This window comes from Phyllostomus discolor, chromosome 3 (genome assembly GCF_004126475.2).
Source record: "Phyllostomus discolor isolate MPI-MPIP mPhyDis1 chromosome 3, mPhyDis1.pri.v3, whole genome shotgun sequence".
Lineage (NCBI taxonomy): Eukaryota > Metazoa > Chordata > Mammalia > Chiroptera > Phyllostomidae > Phyllostomus > Phyllostomus discolor.
The window spans coordinates 61,087,836-61,108,286 of record NC_040905.2 but is presented as its reverse complement, the minus strand read 5'-3'; the positions used below and the strand labels follow the sequence as shown (position 1 = coordinate 61,108,286).

Here is a 20,451-nt window from a genome sequence, read left to right as displayed (position 1 = left end):
TTTGAATTCCAAACAAATATAAAATGCCACAATTTGTTAAGACCTCAAATATCAGATATCTTATTAGTTTAGATTCAGTGGTACTAATCCTGCCTTAAAATGATCCCTTTTGCTTCTCTAAGTAGAATTAAAGTTTTTAAAAAAATCTTCTAAAAGTTTTTTGGTGGGGAGACTGTATTATAAAGGTTATCAGAATTATTTGATAATTTATTTTCAATCTTACTATAGGATTGCTCACCAGCAAGGAAAGGCTTGGGAAGCTTATCTTTTTATTTACTAATCTTGAAAATAGGCAGATGGGTTATATAAATATCACAGCATGTTACTTTGAGAGAATAAGCATATTGTATTTGGGAGTGCAATGGTAAATATAAGATAATTAACTTTTTTCATAAATCTTAAATTATAACTATATAATGGTAGATAGTTATTTCTGGAAATAGATCTGCAAGCTTATACTTCAAACTAGTGTTATTTTTCCAGAGTAAATACCTCTTAAATTAGCTGGTTTTGTGAGCTGTCTATAGAAAAGTAAAGTGACATTAAGAATCCAGGTGTTGTTCCTTCATGTCATTAACTTGATATCTACTATTTTTTCTTCTTTAAGAAATATTTTTTGAGGCCCTGGGTGGTGTAGCTTAGTGGATTGAGCACAGGCCTGAGAACCAAAGCATTGCCGGTTTGATTCCCAGTCAGGGCACATGCCTGGGTTGCAGGCCGTATCCCCATATGGGGTGTGCTAGAGGCAACCATACATTGATATTTCATTCCCTCTTTCTCCCTCTCTTTCCTATCTCTTTAAAACTAAATAAATAAAATCTTTAAAATGAAAAGAAAGAAATGGTTTTTGAATAGTAGCTCCACATATAGTAAAACATTTAAATAGAACAAAAGAGTATGGTAACAATTATGTGTTTTTCTATTCCAATTCTCTAGTTTTGCTTTACAGAGGCAACTACTTCCATAAATATTCCTATGTTAAAATAACACAAAATTTTGGCATACTATGCAGAGTTTTTCATTGTGCAGAAACACCTCATTCTTTCTAACAGCTGAAAAGATTTCCATTGGTGCACTTAACGAGGTACTCTTTGATAGATACTTAGGATTCTTTCTTCCTAAACAATGATGTGACAAATTTTCTTGAACTGTGTCTTAATATGTGCACATGTATTTCAAAATGGTTAATTTCTAAAGTGAAATTGCCAAGTAAAAAGGTATGGTCATTGAGAAGATGAAAAGATTAGCCATAGACAGAAAAAATATTTGCAAAACACACATCAGATAAAAGACTTGCATCCAAAATATACAAAAAAACTGTTAAAATTCAACAAGAAAACAAAAAGCTCAATTAAAAATGAGCAAAAGATTTGAACAGACACCTCAGCAAAGAAGATATACAGATGGCAAATAAGCATATGAAAGGACGCTCAACATCATATGTCATCAGGGAAATGCAAATTAAAGCAAGGAGATAGCACTAACATTTGAAACACCAACAGCACCAGTTCTGGCAAGGATGTGAAGCAACAGGAACTTTCATTCATTGCTGATAGGAATGTAAAACAGTACAACCTCTTTGGAAGACAACTTGGCTGTATCTTACAAAGCTAAACAGTGTCTTATATGATCCACTTAAGTACACAAATGAGTTGAAAATTAATGTCCACACAAAAACCTGCAAATGAAAGTTTGTACCAGTTTATTCATAATTGCCTAGGGAATTATAATTCCCTAGGTAAATTTGATGAACTGTGGTACATCAATACAGTGAAATAGTATCCACTGATAAAAAATAAGATATCAAGATACAAGAAAACATGAAAGAATTTTAAGTGCACATCCCTAATTAAAAGAAGCCAATCTGAAAAGACTACATACTATGTGATTCCAGCTATATGACATTAATGACTTTCTCAGAAGAGAAAATATATAGAGAGTAAAAAGATCAGTGGTTTTCAGGGGATGGGAAAAACGAGAATAGAGGTGAATAGGTAGAGGACAGTGGATTTTTAAAGCAGTGAAATCATTCTCCGTGATACAATAAAAGTGGATGCATAATGTATTCATTTGAAAAATCCATTGTACTACACAAAGCAAAGAATGAACCCTAATGTAAACTATGGACTTTAGTTGATAGTAATCTATCAATATTGTTTTATCAGTTTTAACAAGTAGACCACACCAAGCAAGATGTTAACAATAAGGTAAACTGAGGGTGGAGGAGAGAGAAAATGTGGAAATTCTGTACTATCATCTGAATTTTTCTGTAAAGCTAAAAATGCTCTAAAACCTAAAATCTATTAAAATTTTAAAAGATATGGACATTTTAACAGATTTTAAGTCAATTTGTCATATCTATTTTGACTGCTAATGGTATTTTTGTCATGCAGAATTCTTTTGTGTGTTTCAGAAAAGTCTTTACACTGATCTTTTGAAAAAATATCCCATATTTTTAATGGCCTTATAGTTGCCTTTTTCTTTATTTAAAAATCTTTGGTTAATCTGGATTTTATTTCATTGTTAGAAGGGTTCCTTATTTATAGTACCATCTTCTTTAAAAGACTTAGTAAAATGCAAGCCGTAGAGCAAGCATCTTAGGTTAACTGGTATAACACTGATCTCAAACCTTCTCTGTGTTGTGATATCTGTTGAGAAATTAAGCAGGATCCCTAACCTGCAGCCCCCTGAGGTTCATGAATGCACTTTACAGGGGGTCTGGGAATCCTTAATAGCATGTGTGAGTGCATGTGTGTATTTACCATGGAGTCATATTGTGCATTTTGGATGGAGTGTTCTTTCACTTTAATACAGTTCTCAGAAGTGTTCACAAATCCAAAATGCTTAAGAAACACTAGAGTCAAGGAAAACTTTTCCTCAGAATAGATAAATTCTGATAAAATTTCTCCAAAAGATGTTATCACCTACCAAATATAATATTTATCTCTCTAAGGAATGTTTCATTGAGCTGCAGTACATAGGAATCATTCATGATTGAACTTGTTGAACTATATTTAAAGATTTAATTTAATTTATTTTTAGAGAGACAGGAAAGAAGGGAGAAAGAGAAGGAGAGAAACGTCAATGTGTGAGGGCCACATGAACATGTTGACTCTTGCACACCTCCGACTGGGGACCTGGCCTGTAACCCATGCATGTGCCCTGACCAGGAATTGAACCCGTGACCTGTTGGTTTGAAGGCCTATACTCAGTCCACTGAGCCAGGACATAGAACGATATCTAGAAAAAAACAAACAAAAAACTCATGCATTTTCCAGATGAATATATTGGCCAGAAGTCCTACTGAGAAGAATCAGTAAGATTTTGAAAAGTGTTTACTCAGGGTGTAAGGAGAAACTGATTGTTAAGATTCATGAAAATTTTAAAATATTACATAATAGTTGTAATTCATCATCATATATCAATTATAAGAAAAAATAAAATAAATGCAAACTTGTTCATATCAAATTAAACTGTAATCAATAAAACCTTAATGGAAAAGTGGAAGAATTTCTTTTTCACATATTAATTTATTATATTTTGTAGTTTATTTTTTTCCTATAGGAAAAAATTTCTTAATTCTAAAAACTAAAAGTTGAGAAAATATTTCCATTTTACAGAGTAAATATTATTTCTTATCTGTTCCAGTGTTTGTATTTTTCCAATGAATTATTGACATGCTTATGAAGAGTATAATTTTCCCTGATATGTTGATGTTTCTCCATGTACTTTTGTTCTTCCTTGTTTCAAGAAAGGAAGTATTAAAGTACTAAGAAAAACCACCAGTTTTTAAATGCTGTACTTTAGAATTTAACTTTTTACATGAACAAGGTAATTAATATTTACTTTGTATTCTTAACTTATTCTACATTATCAACATGAAAATAAATTAATAACAAAATGATCTGTATTTTATGGATTTTATATATATATATATATATATATATATATATACATCAAGTACAAATATAAGTAGCTCATAAATTTTACTAAGCTGAATGTATGGAAAAGTACTCAGTATATTCTGATACTGTCATCATTGTAATGGTGACATTGCCTTATGTCTTGTTGCCTGTATTCTCTGTATCTTCGTATGTATGTATGTGTGTATATAGTATAGGTAGAGCTTTTTTACATAATTTTAAGCTGAATCTAGTAAATACATCTAGTATGGTTTGTTTTTCTTAATGTATGTTTGCGCGTTTGTATTCTTTTCTGTTGCATAGGAATTTTGGACACACCCAGTCGAGAAGCCATAAGAGAGAAACCTAGAGCAGATGAAACCAGTATTTCCTCAGAGCACTTGCTAGCAGGGAAAGAGGTAAATAGTATAAAAGGGTGGTATTTCTTTATTCACATATAATAGCATCATCATATGTCTATGAATCCATTATAAATCAAAATGTCTGGCGTTTTCCCCTTCGACACTAAAAAAATAATTCTTGGTTGAAAATTGGCTTATACACTTTGACAAAAATTGAGTTTAGTGTATTCACTGCTCCCTTACACAGTCTGTTCCATGGACAGATTATGAGGAGGGAGCTGGAAATGAGGAGGTTTTTGTTCTCATCCTAAATCAGGGTCTACACTTGAGAACTTGGACTGTAGATAATTGTAGAAAAGGGAGAAAACAGAGGTTAAAAAGGAAAGGAAAGAGGGAGGAAGAGTTTGAACTGGCCTTAATTTAGTGTGTCCAGCATGTACATGTGTGTTCTCAGGTCCATTACACTCTTCCCCTGCTCTGCTCTATATTACAGAGAGTTACATGTTCCACGCTTCCTTGCTTTCTCGATACTGAGAAGGTCTGGTCAATGAAAGGCATTGGTGGAAGACCTGGAGGATAGATATAGGAGAAAAGCAGGTTTTTCTTCCTTTCTTGGTGTCTTAGGGAACATCTCTAGTAGTATCTATGACTCCTTCTTTTCCTCCATGGGCTATGCGCCCACCACACAGTCCTCCCCCCAGTTCCAGTTCCACCTGGCAGTCTTACCTTTAGCTTTGACTGGTGGCCCCAGAAACTGGACTCCCATATAGTCCCTTTCTTTTGTTCCTCCAGCCCTAAGAGTGGTGGTGGCTTCCTGCTGCATTAATATCTGCCTTGCTTCACAACTCATGTTTGGCTCTCAGAATGTCATCACCTTAGTAATTTACATTAATTTTCTCTTCCTCTTGAAATACTTAGAGTGGCTTCTGTTTTCTGAATGGAACTTGACTGACAGGTAAACACTGGAAAATGTACAAGAACATAGGGTTTTAACACTTTCAATTTAGAAAGCAACAATAATAATTAGGAAAATGCAAAGTTATACATTATGTTTTAACCAAAAATCAGAGCAGGTATTAAATGATTATCATGAGGTAATAGAATAAAGGGATTCAGTAGGTACCTACTCTGTGTACAGAACAGAAAGCCACATTATTTCCTTTTTTCTTCTTTAATCAACTAGTAAATGTTCTCTATTCTAACTGAAATATTTTTGCTGCCAAACATCAGATGAGAAGAGTAGAAGGAAGCAAATAATATTTTATGAAAGCAAACAGACTTCTAGGAGAAAATTTAAATAGTAGAGGTTTTTAGTTTTCTTTTTTAAGAGCAGCTATTAATGTGCTTAGTTTTCTAAATTTTGAAGAGAGAATTCAGATGGGCCAAGTTATTATAATCACATATAAATGATCATGGACCAAAGTAATCATCATTGCACACACACAAATTATCACTGCAGCTGTGGCAATTACTGGGAGTTCTCACCAGAATATCTTTTCCTGGGTGAATGACTGACTGACTGACTGAATGAATGAATGAATAATTTCAATGGACATGCCCTGGTAGGGAGAACAAAAACCAGAGTTTTATTGTTGTTTTTATTAATTTTCATGGGGGTGGTTTTCTTTTTACATTTCTGTCATAAATGTGTCCTAAGGAAATACTATTATAGCACAGTACTATAACCATGGTACTTCTAAAGTTTCACTTATAAGAAGGGAGATTATATGAGCTGAAGAGGTTCAAATATTGAGTAATTTTGTGTGCAAATAAGATGAGAGATGTGTTTTCAGACTCCATGATGTTAAAGGTTGAAATAAACTTTAGAAAGTTCAATCACAACTTGATTATAAGCATGATGAGAATGAGAGCCACTTTTTCTAATTACAGAATCATGGACTCTTAAAATTTTCACTGTAGAAGAAGAATCACCTTTATTTGTGTAGTATATACAAAAAACATTAAATTAATGATGAATGATATGTGTGTACAAGAAAATGAAGCTAATGATAATAATCTCAGTAATTTTAGACTGAAAGAGACCATAGAAATCATTAAATTCAGCTTTTATATTTCTAACAAAAAAGTTGAGACCTATAAAAATAAGTAATTTAGTTAGAGGTATTGAACCTAAGGTCTTCTGATGTTGGAATAGGGAAATTATTACTGTAAATAAGATTATATTAAAACAGAGAGCTTAATTCTAAGCATAGGTTCAGCCTACTAGTCATAATACTTTTGGTACTGTAAAGAACATTAGAGGACTTGGGGGAAGTAGACATTCATAAATACACTGCCATATGAGACAAAGACTGAAAGAGAATAAAGAGTACCCTCATCCACCCCAACCTTCCCCAATCCTCTCACCCAGAGTGATGCAGATCATTTTAGTTTTTCATTTTCTGAAACAAAAGTAGTGCCATGTACCAGTTTGTGAGTAGAGGAACAACATAAAATTCTAAAGAAATAAAAACGTAGAAAGGTTCAGTGGTGTATTTTCTCTGAGAAATTTATTTTTTATTGCTATTTTTTGGCTTGTCTGGATTTCTGAGAGTGAAAAAGAAAAGACTGAATACTAAATGCTGTCTTAGGTTGCAATACTTGTTAACAATAAACTATAAAGAAGACTATAAAAATCTAATTTAGACTTTATTAAATATATTGAATTTAAAGTTTGTTTTATGTGATAAATAGTAAGTGTAACTTTCAGCTCTCATAAAGATGGTTTTATGGAACTATATTTAAGAGATTAAATTTTGAAAAAAATTTTTATTAAATCCACTGATGAATTAAAATGAAATGTCAGTATATTACTGTGTGTAAAGAATACACATGTTTTTGTATATTGCTTTATACACTGGGTAATATTTTTCAGGTTGTAAGAATGACTTTTACAGTTTATCAAAGAATATCTATATTCAACATGCCAAAGGAAAGCAGTAATTTTATATCTAGAACAATAGAAGCACTTGTTGCTGAATTAAGATTACTATAATTTCATATAAATTTGTATTTCAGACTAGTTTACTAGATTTTGCCTGGAGAAGTGCATTTAAAGAAGTGTCTCTTCCCGTGGCATATTGTATAACAACGGCAATTGAAGATTTTTCCATAAAAGTTCTACAACAGGAACAGAATGAAAGGTCTTCAGCTGTGACCTATGCTATGAACCTTGTAAATGTCCAACGAGTTTGGCAAGATGGCTGTGTGGTTCCTGAGGAGGACCAGCCAAAGAAAATTGCAAAGGCAAGAATCAAATGAAATCCTTTCAGAACTGTAGACTGGTATAATGAAGTGGTTTTGTTTGTTTGTTTGTTTGTTTGTTTGTTGTCATCGTTGTTGTTGTTTTAACTATAGCTGCTGCAAAAGGAACCTGTAGAAAAATGGTGGAGGCTCTTGGCAAACACTTGGTACTGGACCCAATGCCAATTTTTTTCTCTGGTATCATGGGCCACTCCTAAGAAAAGGGGTTTAAACCTGTTACCACCTTGCTGCTTGTTTGGGTTATATCTTTGAATGACTTCAAGAGAAATTTAAGAGATTGAAGGAGTTACTGTCTTTTATTGGTTTGGGCAACTTTTAATAGCCCCTTAGATTAATAGGGGCTAATAATCTTTATTAGCCCCTAATGAACATTCCATTTCGTTAGCATCAGTCTTACATGTTTACAAGTGCTTTGAAAGTCACAGAACATAGTAAAATTACGAAGTCATTGTGCAAATAGATAAATACAGTATCTCAGTACTAAGTCCACAATGAGTTCAGCAACCCATTATTGAAATGCTTTTTAGTTCTTAAAAATGGCCTCACGTTCTGCTACTGACACCCCGACTCTCCAGAACATTCCCCAGGGAACACTGTGGACTAATCCAGAGTGGAAGCAAATTTTGCCTTCCCATTCACCACACTTCCTTTGCCACTGAAAAGAAGTAGATTCGTAATAACTAGTGAAAGGCTGGGCACATTACTTCTAAAACTTGTTTGTGCCTTGCCAATAAGAAGATGCCGCATGAGATTGTTTCTGATACTTCTAGATTTAGTAAAACTGATATAGCCTTATTTTTATGTGATGATTAATGAAAAAATTTTATGAAAATTAAAATAAATTCAAAAATGATATTTTGTTAGTATCAAGGATACATATTTTCTGACTTCTATTAACTACAGATAAAAGTATTGACATGTAAAGCTACTTCATGAGTTTTTCATAATGTCTGCATGGTAAGCATAAGGTTTGACGGTTATATATAGAGAGGCATCATTTTGGTATTTCCTTATTTGACACAAAATGTTTAACTTTCTACAATTGATTACTATAAAGTTGTGTGATTATATTTATGTTTAATGCCAAATTCGTTATTTAAGAATTTGGCTCCCCTGTACATAAATTACATGGTGCTGTCAGAGTACAAATAACTCAGTGCTACATTTATTTCTCCCTAGTTCTGTTCTGACATCATGGAAAAACTTGACACAATGCTTCCACTGGCTCTGGCATGCAGAGATGATTCTTTTCAGGAAATTAGAGCAAACTTTGTGGAGGCCTGTTGTAAAGTGGCAACAGCTGTTCTGGCGAGACTGCAAGAGAGAGGCAAGGAGTTTCCTTCCAGAGCACCCCTGAAAAACTTGCATACATTGCTCTCCACGGCGGTTTATGTCTTCCAGCATTTTATGCAATATGATAATTTGATGAAAGAAAATGCTAAGAAGTGAGTGTCATGTAAATTAAGTTGATGGCCATGTTTACAGTAACATGTAATCTTTGGATATCACAGGAGTGAAATTTTGATGATGATATTTGAGGAGAAAATAATAATTAACATGGTGAATTATTTTCACTTGTCTTAACTAGGAAATGTCAAAAAGGTGGAGCATGGGATACATTAAATCAGACACATAGATAGTGAGAAAGATATGTATTTTCTCTAAAGGCTCACTCAAAAGACCCATACATTTTCCATATTCTAATCAAGAACAACAATTTTCTGCACGTTCTTATGACGTGACCAATAAACCCTTTTTATTTTGTAAGGCACATTGTATCCACTACAGTGAAAAGGAAGAATCAACTTTTTGTTTTCCCATGTATACACAATTGTGAAATATGTACTTCTCTCTTTCTTTTCTGAGCCAACAGGATGTTAGCAGCTGACATAGAAAATAAATGCCTTTCAATCTATTCTATTGACTAAGCATATTTCAGAACATTGATTTAGTAATAAACTCTCCTTAATATTTGAGGAGGAAGCATCTGGCAGTCCTAAATCTCATGTATTAGTGGTCTAAAAAGATTATATGTTTTCTGTATAGACAATAAAAATGACTGCAGGTATTATCACATGGTCTTTCTGGCTATCCTTGAACTCACTCTCTAGAAGACAGCACGGCCCCTTGCAGAGGGAACATGTGGACTTGGCAGTCTGGTGTAAGCCCAAGAATCCATTCCGCATTACGTATTCAGCCTTTGCAGTTCCTTACTTGTGAGAGAAAGCATAATACAAATAGCTAAAGATAAAAGTAAAATAAATTTGATTTGATGTAGAATATCACTATGATAGTTCTTTAATTCTCATAAGTAGTCAGATGTTGTTATTCATGCTTGAATTTATAAACAAATGTGCCAGAAATCACTTTATTTCTGTAGAATATTTTATAACAGTTTATGAGATAATTGACATCTACAAAATTACAATTTCTAAAATAAAAAGAGTATGTTTTTAGGATGTGTGATAGCTTTATAAAAGTTGGTTCTGACAAATGCATGTGTTCTCTATAATAATGATAACCTAATGCCTAAATAATGCACTGATCTCTAATAATAGGCTTACAAAGAATACTTTTATTTTTGAATGATGTATTGACAATGCAGTTTGTCTCAAGTTGAAGTGCATATTTGTGGAACAGCAGATGTACATTTTCAAAAGACTTGCAAAACAAAGACCATCTTTTTTTTTTCTTTTTTCTTTTTGGAAAGTGAATGTGGATGCAGACTTCAGCATTAGGAGGAAATGAATGATTGATATCTAATAATCAAAACCATTTGTAGTACTGGAGATTGTTACCTCCTACTACACAGGCCTTAAATCTCTGTCTCTTTGATCATTCCCTCTGAACAGACCCATATTCCTGGTGCCTGTCCAAGGATATCAGGAATTCATCAACACTCTGCAGTTTCAGGTTACGGACTACTGCGTCAGAGTTTGTGCTACAAGCATTTTACAGGATGCTGAGAGCCACCACTGGGATGACTACAAAGCTTTTTATGAGGTGTGAAGTTAAGTTTACTATCCCTCCTTTTTACACAAATATGTTTGACTGCCTACCTGCTTTCTGGCTAATTAGAAACATGAGCTTGGCGTTACTAACACACGGAGGCTGTTAAGATAATATTTTTAAAATATTGAATTTGTACTTAGCAAAAACGCTGTTTTTAAAAAACCTGGAATAATTAGACATCAGAGCTCTACTGCTTAAAAATAAAAATAACTTAATTTGAGCTGCAGTGTTTCATTGCTGCATAATGAATCAGAATATAATGGGATACAATGAAATCTCGAAGAGATAACAATGCCAAAATGCTACAACCTTGTATTTTTCCAGAGGGGCCAGTTATAGATATCTTTGCATTTTTTTTCTTGTTATGCATTTCCATCTGTGTTTGATAAATATTTTTATTAAGCAGCTTTATTTTTTATACTTCTCCAAGTGTGTTCTTGTGAGTGTGCTGTAAGACCCATCCGATTATTTATAGCTTGCCTATTTTCATTTAGCCCATGTTTTGAAATCCCAAATTTCTACTGAATTATTTTTAATGATTCCCAGTGCAACCAAAACCTAGGATCAATTAAAATTATTCATCATCAAGCTTCATTGGTTTAGCTTCCCCTGCATCCCGTAAGCCACAGTATTTGAAATTTTTTGAAGTTGATTCCAGGGCAGGGTGAAACATTTATAATATCTTAATAAAAGATAAGATGATCAGGGTTTTTTAAAAATTCATCAGTCAAACCCAGCTTCGTTAGCTTTTTCCATTTACCCTTTCCTCTGGATTGAAGCTTATGATTTTTGTTTTCCTGATTGCTCTAATCACTATGAGAAAAAAAGAGTGGAGTTTTATTCAGTGGAGTCACTTTTGTCATCTCCCTGAAGATTCCTGTAGCTCTACTTACGCCTGAGTTATTATCATAATAAATGTTTTCACATCAGAGAAGAGCAACTAATAAGAAGCTCTTTTAAGGGACTTTCCACTTTTTCTAAGGCTATTTCATCTCTCTCTTAGAGGCCCTCCCCAGATACTTTTCCTTTTTGCAAGAACATCCGTACAGAGTTTTCCTAACCTGACATGCTTCAAGCTGCAGTGAGCAGAGTGAAAACGAAGGTACTGTGGTGCACCTGGTCACCTGAAATAAGAAAGTGTAGGCCTTCTTTCCTGGCAGCATGGCAACTTCCTTATTTGCCTTGAGGTGAACAGAGAGGTTGAAAATTAATCCATCACGTTTCAAACTATTTCAATATGTCAGTGTCCTAATGAGCAATCTTATATGATGTTTTCATTGAAAAATACCTATTATCTCACTACATGTCCAACAAAGAGGTATTATGTTTCCTCTCATGCAAATTAGGGGCTTACTAGTTTTACAGTATAAATAATAAGTGGATGCATTGCAAATCTGTTATTGAAGTTACAAAGTATTTAAAAAAAACAAATTGCCATGTAACATGCAGCTCTTAGATCTTATGACAATGCTTTAGCTTCAAAGACAGAAATAACAAGATAGTTACCCTGTGATTACATGGTACTGTGGCTTCCATATACTTACATGGTCAGTAGTTACAATTTAATTGCAGAGTTAGTGGTTGTTATTTATGCTCAGGAAAATAAAGTGATACTGCCTTTCTATTTACCATAAATAAGAACCTTCTAAAAATAACACAGATTTTAAACTGTTTTGACAACTGGAGTACCTGACGTGGTTTTTATCCCGTTTACTGCACCCCTTTCTCCTCCTCTTCCCATTATTCCAACTGATTTGTGAGACAGCACTAGTTTTTTTGGCAGGGCTGTTTTGAGAGGAGAGGAGATGAAATCTACTAGACCGAAGGTGAAGGGTAGGAGAGAGAACTCAGGGGAACCCATTGCCATGTGCAGAAGTGTAGTAAAGAAACAAAAAAATAATTTACAAGATATGAAGCAGTATTTGCTCGTTTTGTGATATCAAATGAGCCCTAGATACATTATTTCCATTTTCTAAACTGTCAGGTTGAGAAAGTCAAAAGAGTTGGGAATCTCTCTGATGAGGTGCTGGTCAATGGGTGTTCGGATTACATGTTTAAAATCAGGCATTTAGTATAGTTGACATCTGCTCAATTTTAGCAACTTGTGTTTTCCAACAGTCAAAGAATAAAGAATTGTCTGCTCAAAGATAATATTGAGTGGCTTATATAATAAAGCCCAGCTGTGTGTTTCCTGATATCTAATCTAACTAAAAGCTCACATCTGTTTACATTATAGTGGGCCTACAAAAATAACAGATGTTTATTAGCAGAATACTTTTGAAAGGACAACAAGTAGAGAAACAGGTCAGAAAAAAATAAATGGGTCACACTTAGCTTAATAAAAACCCTTGTGTACATTGAAGTTACATACATTTGGAAGAGAATTGTGAAAATAATGACCAGTTTGGAATGTAAGCTTGAAATTTATGTTTTAAAAAGTCTTAAAAATAAGTATTTTTCACTTTTAGGAGAAGAAATCCGTATGCCTAAAGTTATTTTATTTTCTTATTTATTGCTTAAAGGTTGCTATTAAGAATTTTTTTTAATATTTTGAAAAATATGAGAAATCCTGTTGGCCGTGTGTAAGCACTATCCATTGCCATGGAAAAAGTGAGTCTAAATCATTCATACTAGTCATGACATCAGCTGGGGTCAGTTTTGCTTTAATTAACATACTACAGTACATCAAAAGTATAGGAAAATTTATCTTTAAAATGCTTTTCTTATGGATGGAAAAATATTCCATGCAAATAGACATGAAAAAAAAAAAAGCTGGGGTAACAATACTTATATCAGACAAAATAGATTTCAAAACAAAGGCCATAACAAGAGACAAAAAAGGTCACAATAATACTTAAGGGAGTAGTCCAACGAGAGGATGTAACGCTTGTAAACATATATGCACCCAACATAGGAGCACCTAAATATATAAAGAAAATATTGGAAGACTTCAAGAAAGAGACAGCAATACAGTCATAGTAGGGGATTTTAATGCCCCACTGTCAATAATGGATATATCTTCCAAACAAAAAATGAACAAAAATATTGCAGCAGTGAACAACACTCTCAGGGGTATCCAACCTTTTGGTGTCTCTTGGTCACACTGGAAGAAGATAAGTTGTCTTGGGCCACATATTAAATACACAAACACTAAGGAAAACTGATGAGCAAAAATTCATAGCCATCCTGGGCTGTATGCGGCCTTTGGGCCATGGGTTGGACATCCCTGGAAGATCATGTGAATTTAATTGATATTTACAGAATATTTCACCCCAAAGAAGCAAAATACACTTTCTTTTCAAACACACATGGATCATTCTCAAAGATAGACCACATGGTAGGACACAAAACAAGCCTTAACAAATTCAAGAAAATTGAAATTACATCAAGCATCTTCTTAAATCACAATGGCTTGGAACTAGAAACCAACCTCAAGAAAAAAACTCAAAAGCATTCAAATACATGGAAGCTGAATAACATGTTATTAAATAATGAATATGTTAACAATGAGATCAAGGAATAAATCAAAAAGTATCTAGAAGCAAGTGAAAATGAACACACAATAACTCAAAACCTACAGGACATGGAGAAGACAGTCCTGAGAGAAGTTCATAGCAATACAGGGCTGTCTAAAGAAGATAGAAAAATCTCAAATAAACAGTGTAACCCACAAAAAATGAAACTTGAGGACCAACTTACACCATACACAAAAATAAATTCAAGGTGGTAAAAGATTTAAATATAAGTCGTTGACACCATTAAAGCCCTAGAGGAGAACATAGGCAGGAAAATCTCAGATATTTCATGCAGCAGTATTTTCACTGATACGTCCCCTAGAGCAGAGACATAAAGGAAAGAATAGACAAATGAGATCTTATCAAAATAAAAAGCTTCTGCATGGCTAAAGAAAATAGTATTAAAATAAAAAGAGAACCAACCATATGGGAAAACATATTTGCCAATGATACCTCAGACAAGGATCTCCAAAATATATATAGAACTCACACAACTCCGCTCTAAGAAGACAAACAACCCAATTAAAAAGTGGGCAAAGGATTTGAACAGACACTTGTCCAAGGAGGACATACAGAGAGTCCAGAGACACATGAGAAGATGCTCAGTATCCATAGCTTTCAGAGAGATGCAAATTAAAACCACAATGAGATACCACCGCAGACCAGTCAGAATGGCCATCATAAACAAAGCAACAAACAAGTGTTGGAGAGGTTGTGGGGCAAGGGAACCCTACTGCACTGTTGGTGGGATTGTAGACTGGTGCAGCCACTGTGGAAAACAGTATGGAATTTCCTCAGAAAACTAAAAATGAAACTGCCTTTTGACCTGGCAATTCCACTGCTAGGATTATATCCTAAGAACCCTGAAACACCAATCCAAGAGAACCTATGCACCCCAATGTTCATAGCAGCACAATTTACAATAGCTAAGTGCTGGAATCAACCTAGGTGCCCATCAGTAAATGAATGGATCAAAAAACTATGGTGCATTTACACAATGGAATTCTATGCAGCAGAAGGAAAGAAGGAGCTCCTACCCTTTGCAACAGCATGGATGGAGCTGGAAAGCATCGTGCTAAGCGACATAAGTCAGACAGTGAAAGACAAATACTATGTGATCTCACCTTTAACAGGAACCTAATCAACAAAACAAACAAACAAGCAAAATATAACCAAAGACATTGAAATAGAGAACAGGCTGACAGTGATGAGAGGACAGGGGAGGGAATTTCAGGGGGAAAAGGTAAAGGGTTTGCAGGAACAAGTATAAAGGACACATGGACAATAACAAGGGAGGCGGGGTGGAAACGGGAAGGAAGTGGGGGGTGGGCTGGGATAGGGGAAAAGGCAGAAAACTGTACTAGAACAACAATTAAAATAAAATTAAACAACAACAACAACGTAACCCTACGTTTAAAAGAACTAGAGGAACAACAACAAAGTGCAGAGGAAGCAGAAGGAAGGAAATAATCAAGATCAGAGCAGAAGTAAATGACATACAGACTAAAAAGCAATGCAAATGATCAGTGAATCCAGGAGCTGGTTGTTTGAAAAGATAAACAAAATGGACAAACTTTAACAGACTCATCAAGAAAAAAGAAGAGAGAGAGGACCCAAATAAATAAAATCAGAAATGAAAGAGGAGAACCAACAATTGTTAGCACAAAAATACAAAGGATTATAAGAAATTACTATGAACAACTATATGCCAAGAAATTGGACAACCTGGGTGAAATACATAAATTTCTAGAAACATATTATCTCCAAAACTGAATCGGGAAGAAGCACCAAACCTGAATAGACCTGTAACAACTAGTGAAATTGAAGAAGTAATCAAAACACTACCAGCACACAAAAGCCCTGGACCAGATGGCTTCATGGGTAAATTTTACCAAATATTCAAAGAAGAAATAACACCTATTCTTCTCAATCTATTCCAAAAAATTCAAGAAGAGGAAAGCCTCCCAAACTCCTTTTTTTTTTGAGGCCAGCATTAGTCTAATCCTGAAACCAGGTAAAGACACAACAAAGAAAGAAAATTACAGGCCAATATCTCTGATGAACATTCTCAACAAAATACTAGCAAACCAGATCCAGCAATAAAAAGATAATACACCATGATCAAATGGGATTTATTCCATGATTCAAGGATGGTGCTATACTTACAAATCGATAAATGTGATAGATCACAAAATGACAGATAAAAATCACATAATCATATTGGTAGCTATAGAAAAAGCATCTTATAAAGTCTAGCACCTATTTATGACAAAAGCACTCAGCAAAGTGGGAATAGAGGGAACACATGTCAACATAATAAATGACATATACGAAAAACCTACTGCCAACATCATAATCAATAGAGAAAAATTGAAAGTGTTTCTTTAAGATCAGGACCACAAAAAGGGTGTCTGCTTTCACCCCTTTTATTCCACATAGTACTGGAGGTCATAGCCACAGGAATCAGACAAGAAGAAGAAATAAAAGTCATACAAATTGGACAGGAGAAAGTAAATCTGTCATTATTTGCAGATGACATGATAGTTTACATAGAAGACCTGGGATGCTTCACCAAAAAAACTACTCAACCTAATAAGTGAATTCAGCAAAGTAGCGAGATACAAAGTCAATATTCAAAAATAAATGGTATTTTTGTACACCAACAATGAACTATCAGAAAGAGAAACTAAGAAAAAATCCCATTTACTATAGCAACAACAACAACAAAAACCACCTAGGAGTAAATTAACCAAGGAGATAAAAGACCTGTACTTGGGAAACTATAGAACACTGAAGAAGTAAAATGAGGAAGATACAAATAAGTGGAAGCACATACCCTATTCATGGATTAAGAGCTAATGTCATTAAAATGTTCGTATATCTAAAACAATCTATAAATTCAATGTAATTCTTATTAAATTGCCAATGGCACATTTCACAGATCAAGAACAAACATTTCAAAAATTTATATGGAACCAAAAAAGACCTCAAATAGTCTCAGCAATCTTGGGAAAGAAAAGCAAAGTTAGAGGGATCATGATATCTGATATCAAACTGTAGCACAAGGCCACTGTAATCAAAACAGTCTGGTAGTGGCATAAGAACAGACATATAGATCAATGGAACAGAATAGGGAGCCTAGAAATAAACCCATGTCTCTATGTTCAATTAATATTTGAAAAGGGGGGCATGAGCATACAATGGAGTAAAAATAGCCTCTTCAATAAATGGTGTTGGGAGAACTGGACCGGTACATGCAAAAAAGAAAAAAAAAAGAAAGAAACTAAACCACCAACTTACACTATAAACAAGAATAAACTCAAAGTTGCTAAAAGACTTAAATATAAATCTTGATACGATAAAAGTCCTAGTGGAAAACATAAGCAGTAAAGTATCAGATATCCCATGTAGCAATATATTTGCCGATATATCTCCTATGGCAAGGGAAATAAAGGAAAAAAATAAACAAATGGGATTATATCAAATTTAAAAGGTACTGCATGGCTAAAGAAACCATCATCAAAATGAAAAGGAAACTGACTATATAGGAGAACACATTTGCCAATGATACATTGAACAAGGGTTTAATCTCCAAAATATATAAAGAGCTCATATGATTCAACAACAGGAAGACAAACCAATTAAAAAATAGGTGAAGTACCTGAATAGACAATTCTCCAAGGAGGACATACAGATGGCCCATAAACATCTATAAATGCTCAATACCACTAGCCATCAGTAAGACGCAAATAAAAACCACAATGAGATATCACTTCACACCTGTCAGAATGGCTAACATTAATCAGTCTGTTAACAAACAACGAGTGCTTGCCAAGATGTAGAGAAAAGGGAGCCCTAGTGCACTGCTGGTGGGAATGAAAACTGGTACAGCCACTGTGGAAAACAGTATGGAATTTCCTCAAAAAATTAAAAATGGAACTGCCTTTTCACTCACCAATTCCATTGCTGAGAATATACCTTAAGAATCCCTAAACACCAATTCAAAAGAGTTCATGCACTCCTCTGTTCACAGCAACACTATTTACAATAGCCAAGCATTAGAAACAGCCCAAGTGCCCATCAATAAATGAGTGGATTTAAAAAACTGTGGTGTATGTACCTAATGGAATACTATACAGCAGAAAGAATGAAGGAATTCCTACATTTTTCGATAGCATGGATGGAACTGGAGACTGTTATGCTAAGTGAAATAAGCCAGTCAGTGAAAGACAAATACCATATTATCTCACTTACCAGAAGAATCCAATGAACAAAATAAACTAACAAGCAAAATAGAACCAAAGACATGGAAACATGGAACAGACTGATAGCTGCCAGAGTGGAGGGGGGAGGGAATGGTGGAAAGAAGAGGAAGGGACTAGCCAAAGAACATGTATGAATGACCCATGGACATGGGGAATGGTGCGGGGATTAATTTTGGAAGGGGGGTGGGCTAGGTGGATGAGGGCAAAGGGGAAAAATTGGAACAACTATTATAGAATAAATAAGAATACAAACATAAAAATAAATAAAAATAAAATACCCTTCTTACTCCAGGAAATTTTAAAAAGCATTCTTTATTGCAGAACATAACATAGAAAGCATAAGGAACTATAATGGTGTTCCTTTGGCATTAATTTTGTAATTTTTTCTTAAGTATTTTTGATACACATCTAGTCAGAAGCCAGTAGTCAAAATCCCCTCAAGTTTGAACTTGATTCTTTAACATTTGATACCCAAGTTTCCCACCAAGGGATAACAATTCTACTCAATTACAAACTCCATTTGAAAGCCAATAAATAATAACTGTAAATTATTATTATGCAGTAACAACAAAAGATTTTAGTAATTGAAGAAATTACTGGAAGAACAGTATGTAGGGAAAACACTAATAGGAGCATATGCATAAGTAAGTATTCACTTTTTGTGTAAAACAACAGATTTTTTATATAACATTTGTTTGAGATATATAAGTAATAGGTAAAACAAAAATTTTAAGTCAAGAGGATTACTTGGAGATAAAATCAGAAGTTTTACTAGTTTAACTTTTGATATGGTAAAATCATCAGGATAATGTTTGAAGAATGCAGTCTACTTCTATTTCAAATATAATCTTTTTATCTGGTTGGAAGAAAATGAGGTCAAGCTACTAGCATACCTCCCTAAGAGCAAGTTAACTAATTAATGCTTGTAAATCACTTGAGGCTACCTCTCATTTCTGCCTGTTCCCCTTGGCCTTGGCCACTGCTGGGTCTCCTTCTGTGGTCAGGGAAAATTTGGCACACAAGAGAGATGTACAAGGGGATGGAAGGGAATGAGACTCTGGCCCCTTGGAAGTATAGTGCTATAAAAATACTAAGAAATAATGGTAAGGTCTGCTTAGGCTTTTCAAAATCTTATAAAATCAAACTGTTATATTATCCATTTCTAGTAGTTATTAAAACACCATGGATAAAAGAGCCTGATGTAATAATCTTCAGTAGTTACCCGTCCCCTTGGTTTCATGCATGTTGATAAGTGTACAGTATGTATGGTAATTTTTGTTCCTGTTGTTTCATTATAGTGTGAAATCTGAAACATTTGTAATATTATCTCAGTCCTGCTAATACTTAATTTAAAAAATTAAATTTTAATCTTAGAAAAATCACCCAGTATCTTAAACTGGCATGACATGTGTAGCAACTGTAAAGCCCATTGTTTAAAAGTGCATTTTAAACCTCAGGCCAGGATATCCTAGGTGAAATGCTTGCAGTCTGGATTTGCATTAGTGTATCTGGTCTTGTGATTGAAATAAAACATATGTTCCTTTGTCAGTAAGGATGTTTTACATCTTGTCAAAAATCTTTCTTGGTCATCTAGTGTGTCAAACTCTCCAGCTATTTCCTTTCAGCCTGAACTAATTAGGTTCATAGGAAGCAAACTGACATTTTGGAAGATGTGATTCTATTGTTTAATGTGTGGTGGTTTTGCCAGGGGGAAAGATGCTCCTTCTCACTCCAGATGTGGCATTATTTCTTCTGGGCTCTTCATCATGATCTCTGGACCATTCTGCCCCCTAAGTTAGCCCAGAAGATTCTAGCAGAAGTTCTTGAGAAATCTTTGGGTCTACTGGCCTCCAGATATGCTCAGGCCCATCCCAGTTATAAGAGGACTCCACAGATAAGGTAACTGATGTGAAAACCATTGCCTTTCATGAAAATTTTTCACCATTTAATGTAAAGCAGAATGTAATTCTGAATCTCATGACATGATGCCTTGTATATGTAACATGTTTCTAACATCTGAAAGGAAATTGTATTCACTTTTCTGAGATATTTAAGTGAAATTGTGGAACTTGAATCAAATAATTTTGCTGTTTTTTTCTTCTTGAAATTGTGTATAGGACCCACTTTTTCT

At 34.3% G+C, this 20,451-nt stretch overlaps 1 protein-coding gene across 3 annotated transcripts in view; it reads left to right on the top strand.

The window, feature by feature from the left end:
- KIAA0825 (KIAA0825 ortholog) overlaps nt 1-20,451 on the top strand; it is a 397,293-nt gene that overhangs the window by 116,495 nt on the left and 260,347 nt on the right. For all 3 annotated transcript variants that reach the window (XM_036020541.1, XM_036020539.1, XM_036020540.1), the window contains 5 exons: nt 4,227-4,321; nt 7,283-7,510; nt 8,708-8,973; nt 10,381-10,531; nt 20,029-20,219. In XM_036020541.1, the coding sequence (XP_035876434.1) occupies nt 4,227-4,321; nt 7,283-7,510; nt 8,708-8,973; nt 10,381-10,531; nt 20,029-20,219 (931 nt within the window). The remainder of the gene's footprint in view (nt 1-4,226; nt 4,322-7,282; nt 7,511-8,707; nt 8,974-10,380; nt 10,532-20,028; nt 20,220-20,451) is intronic.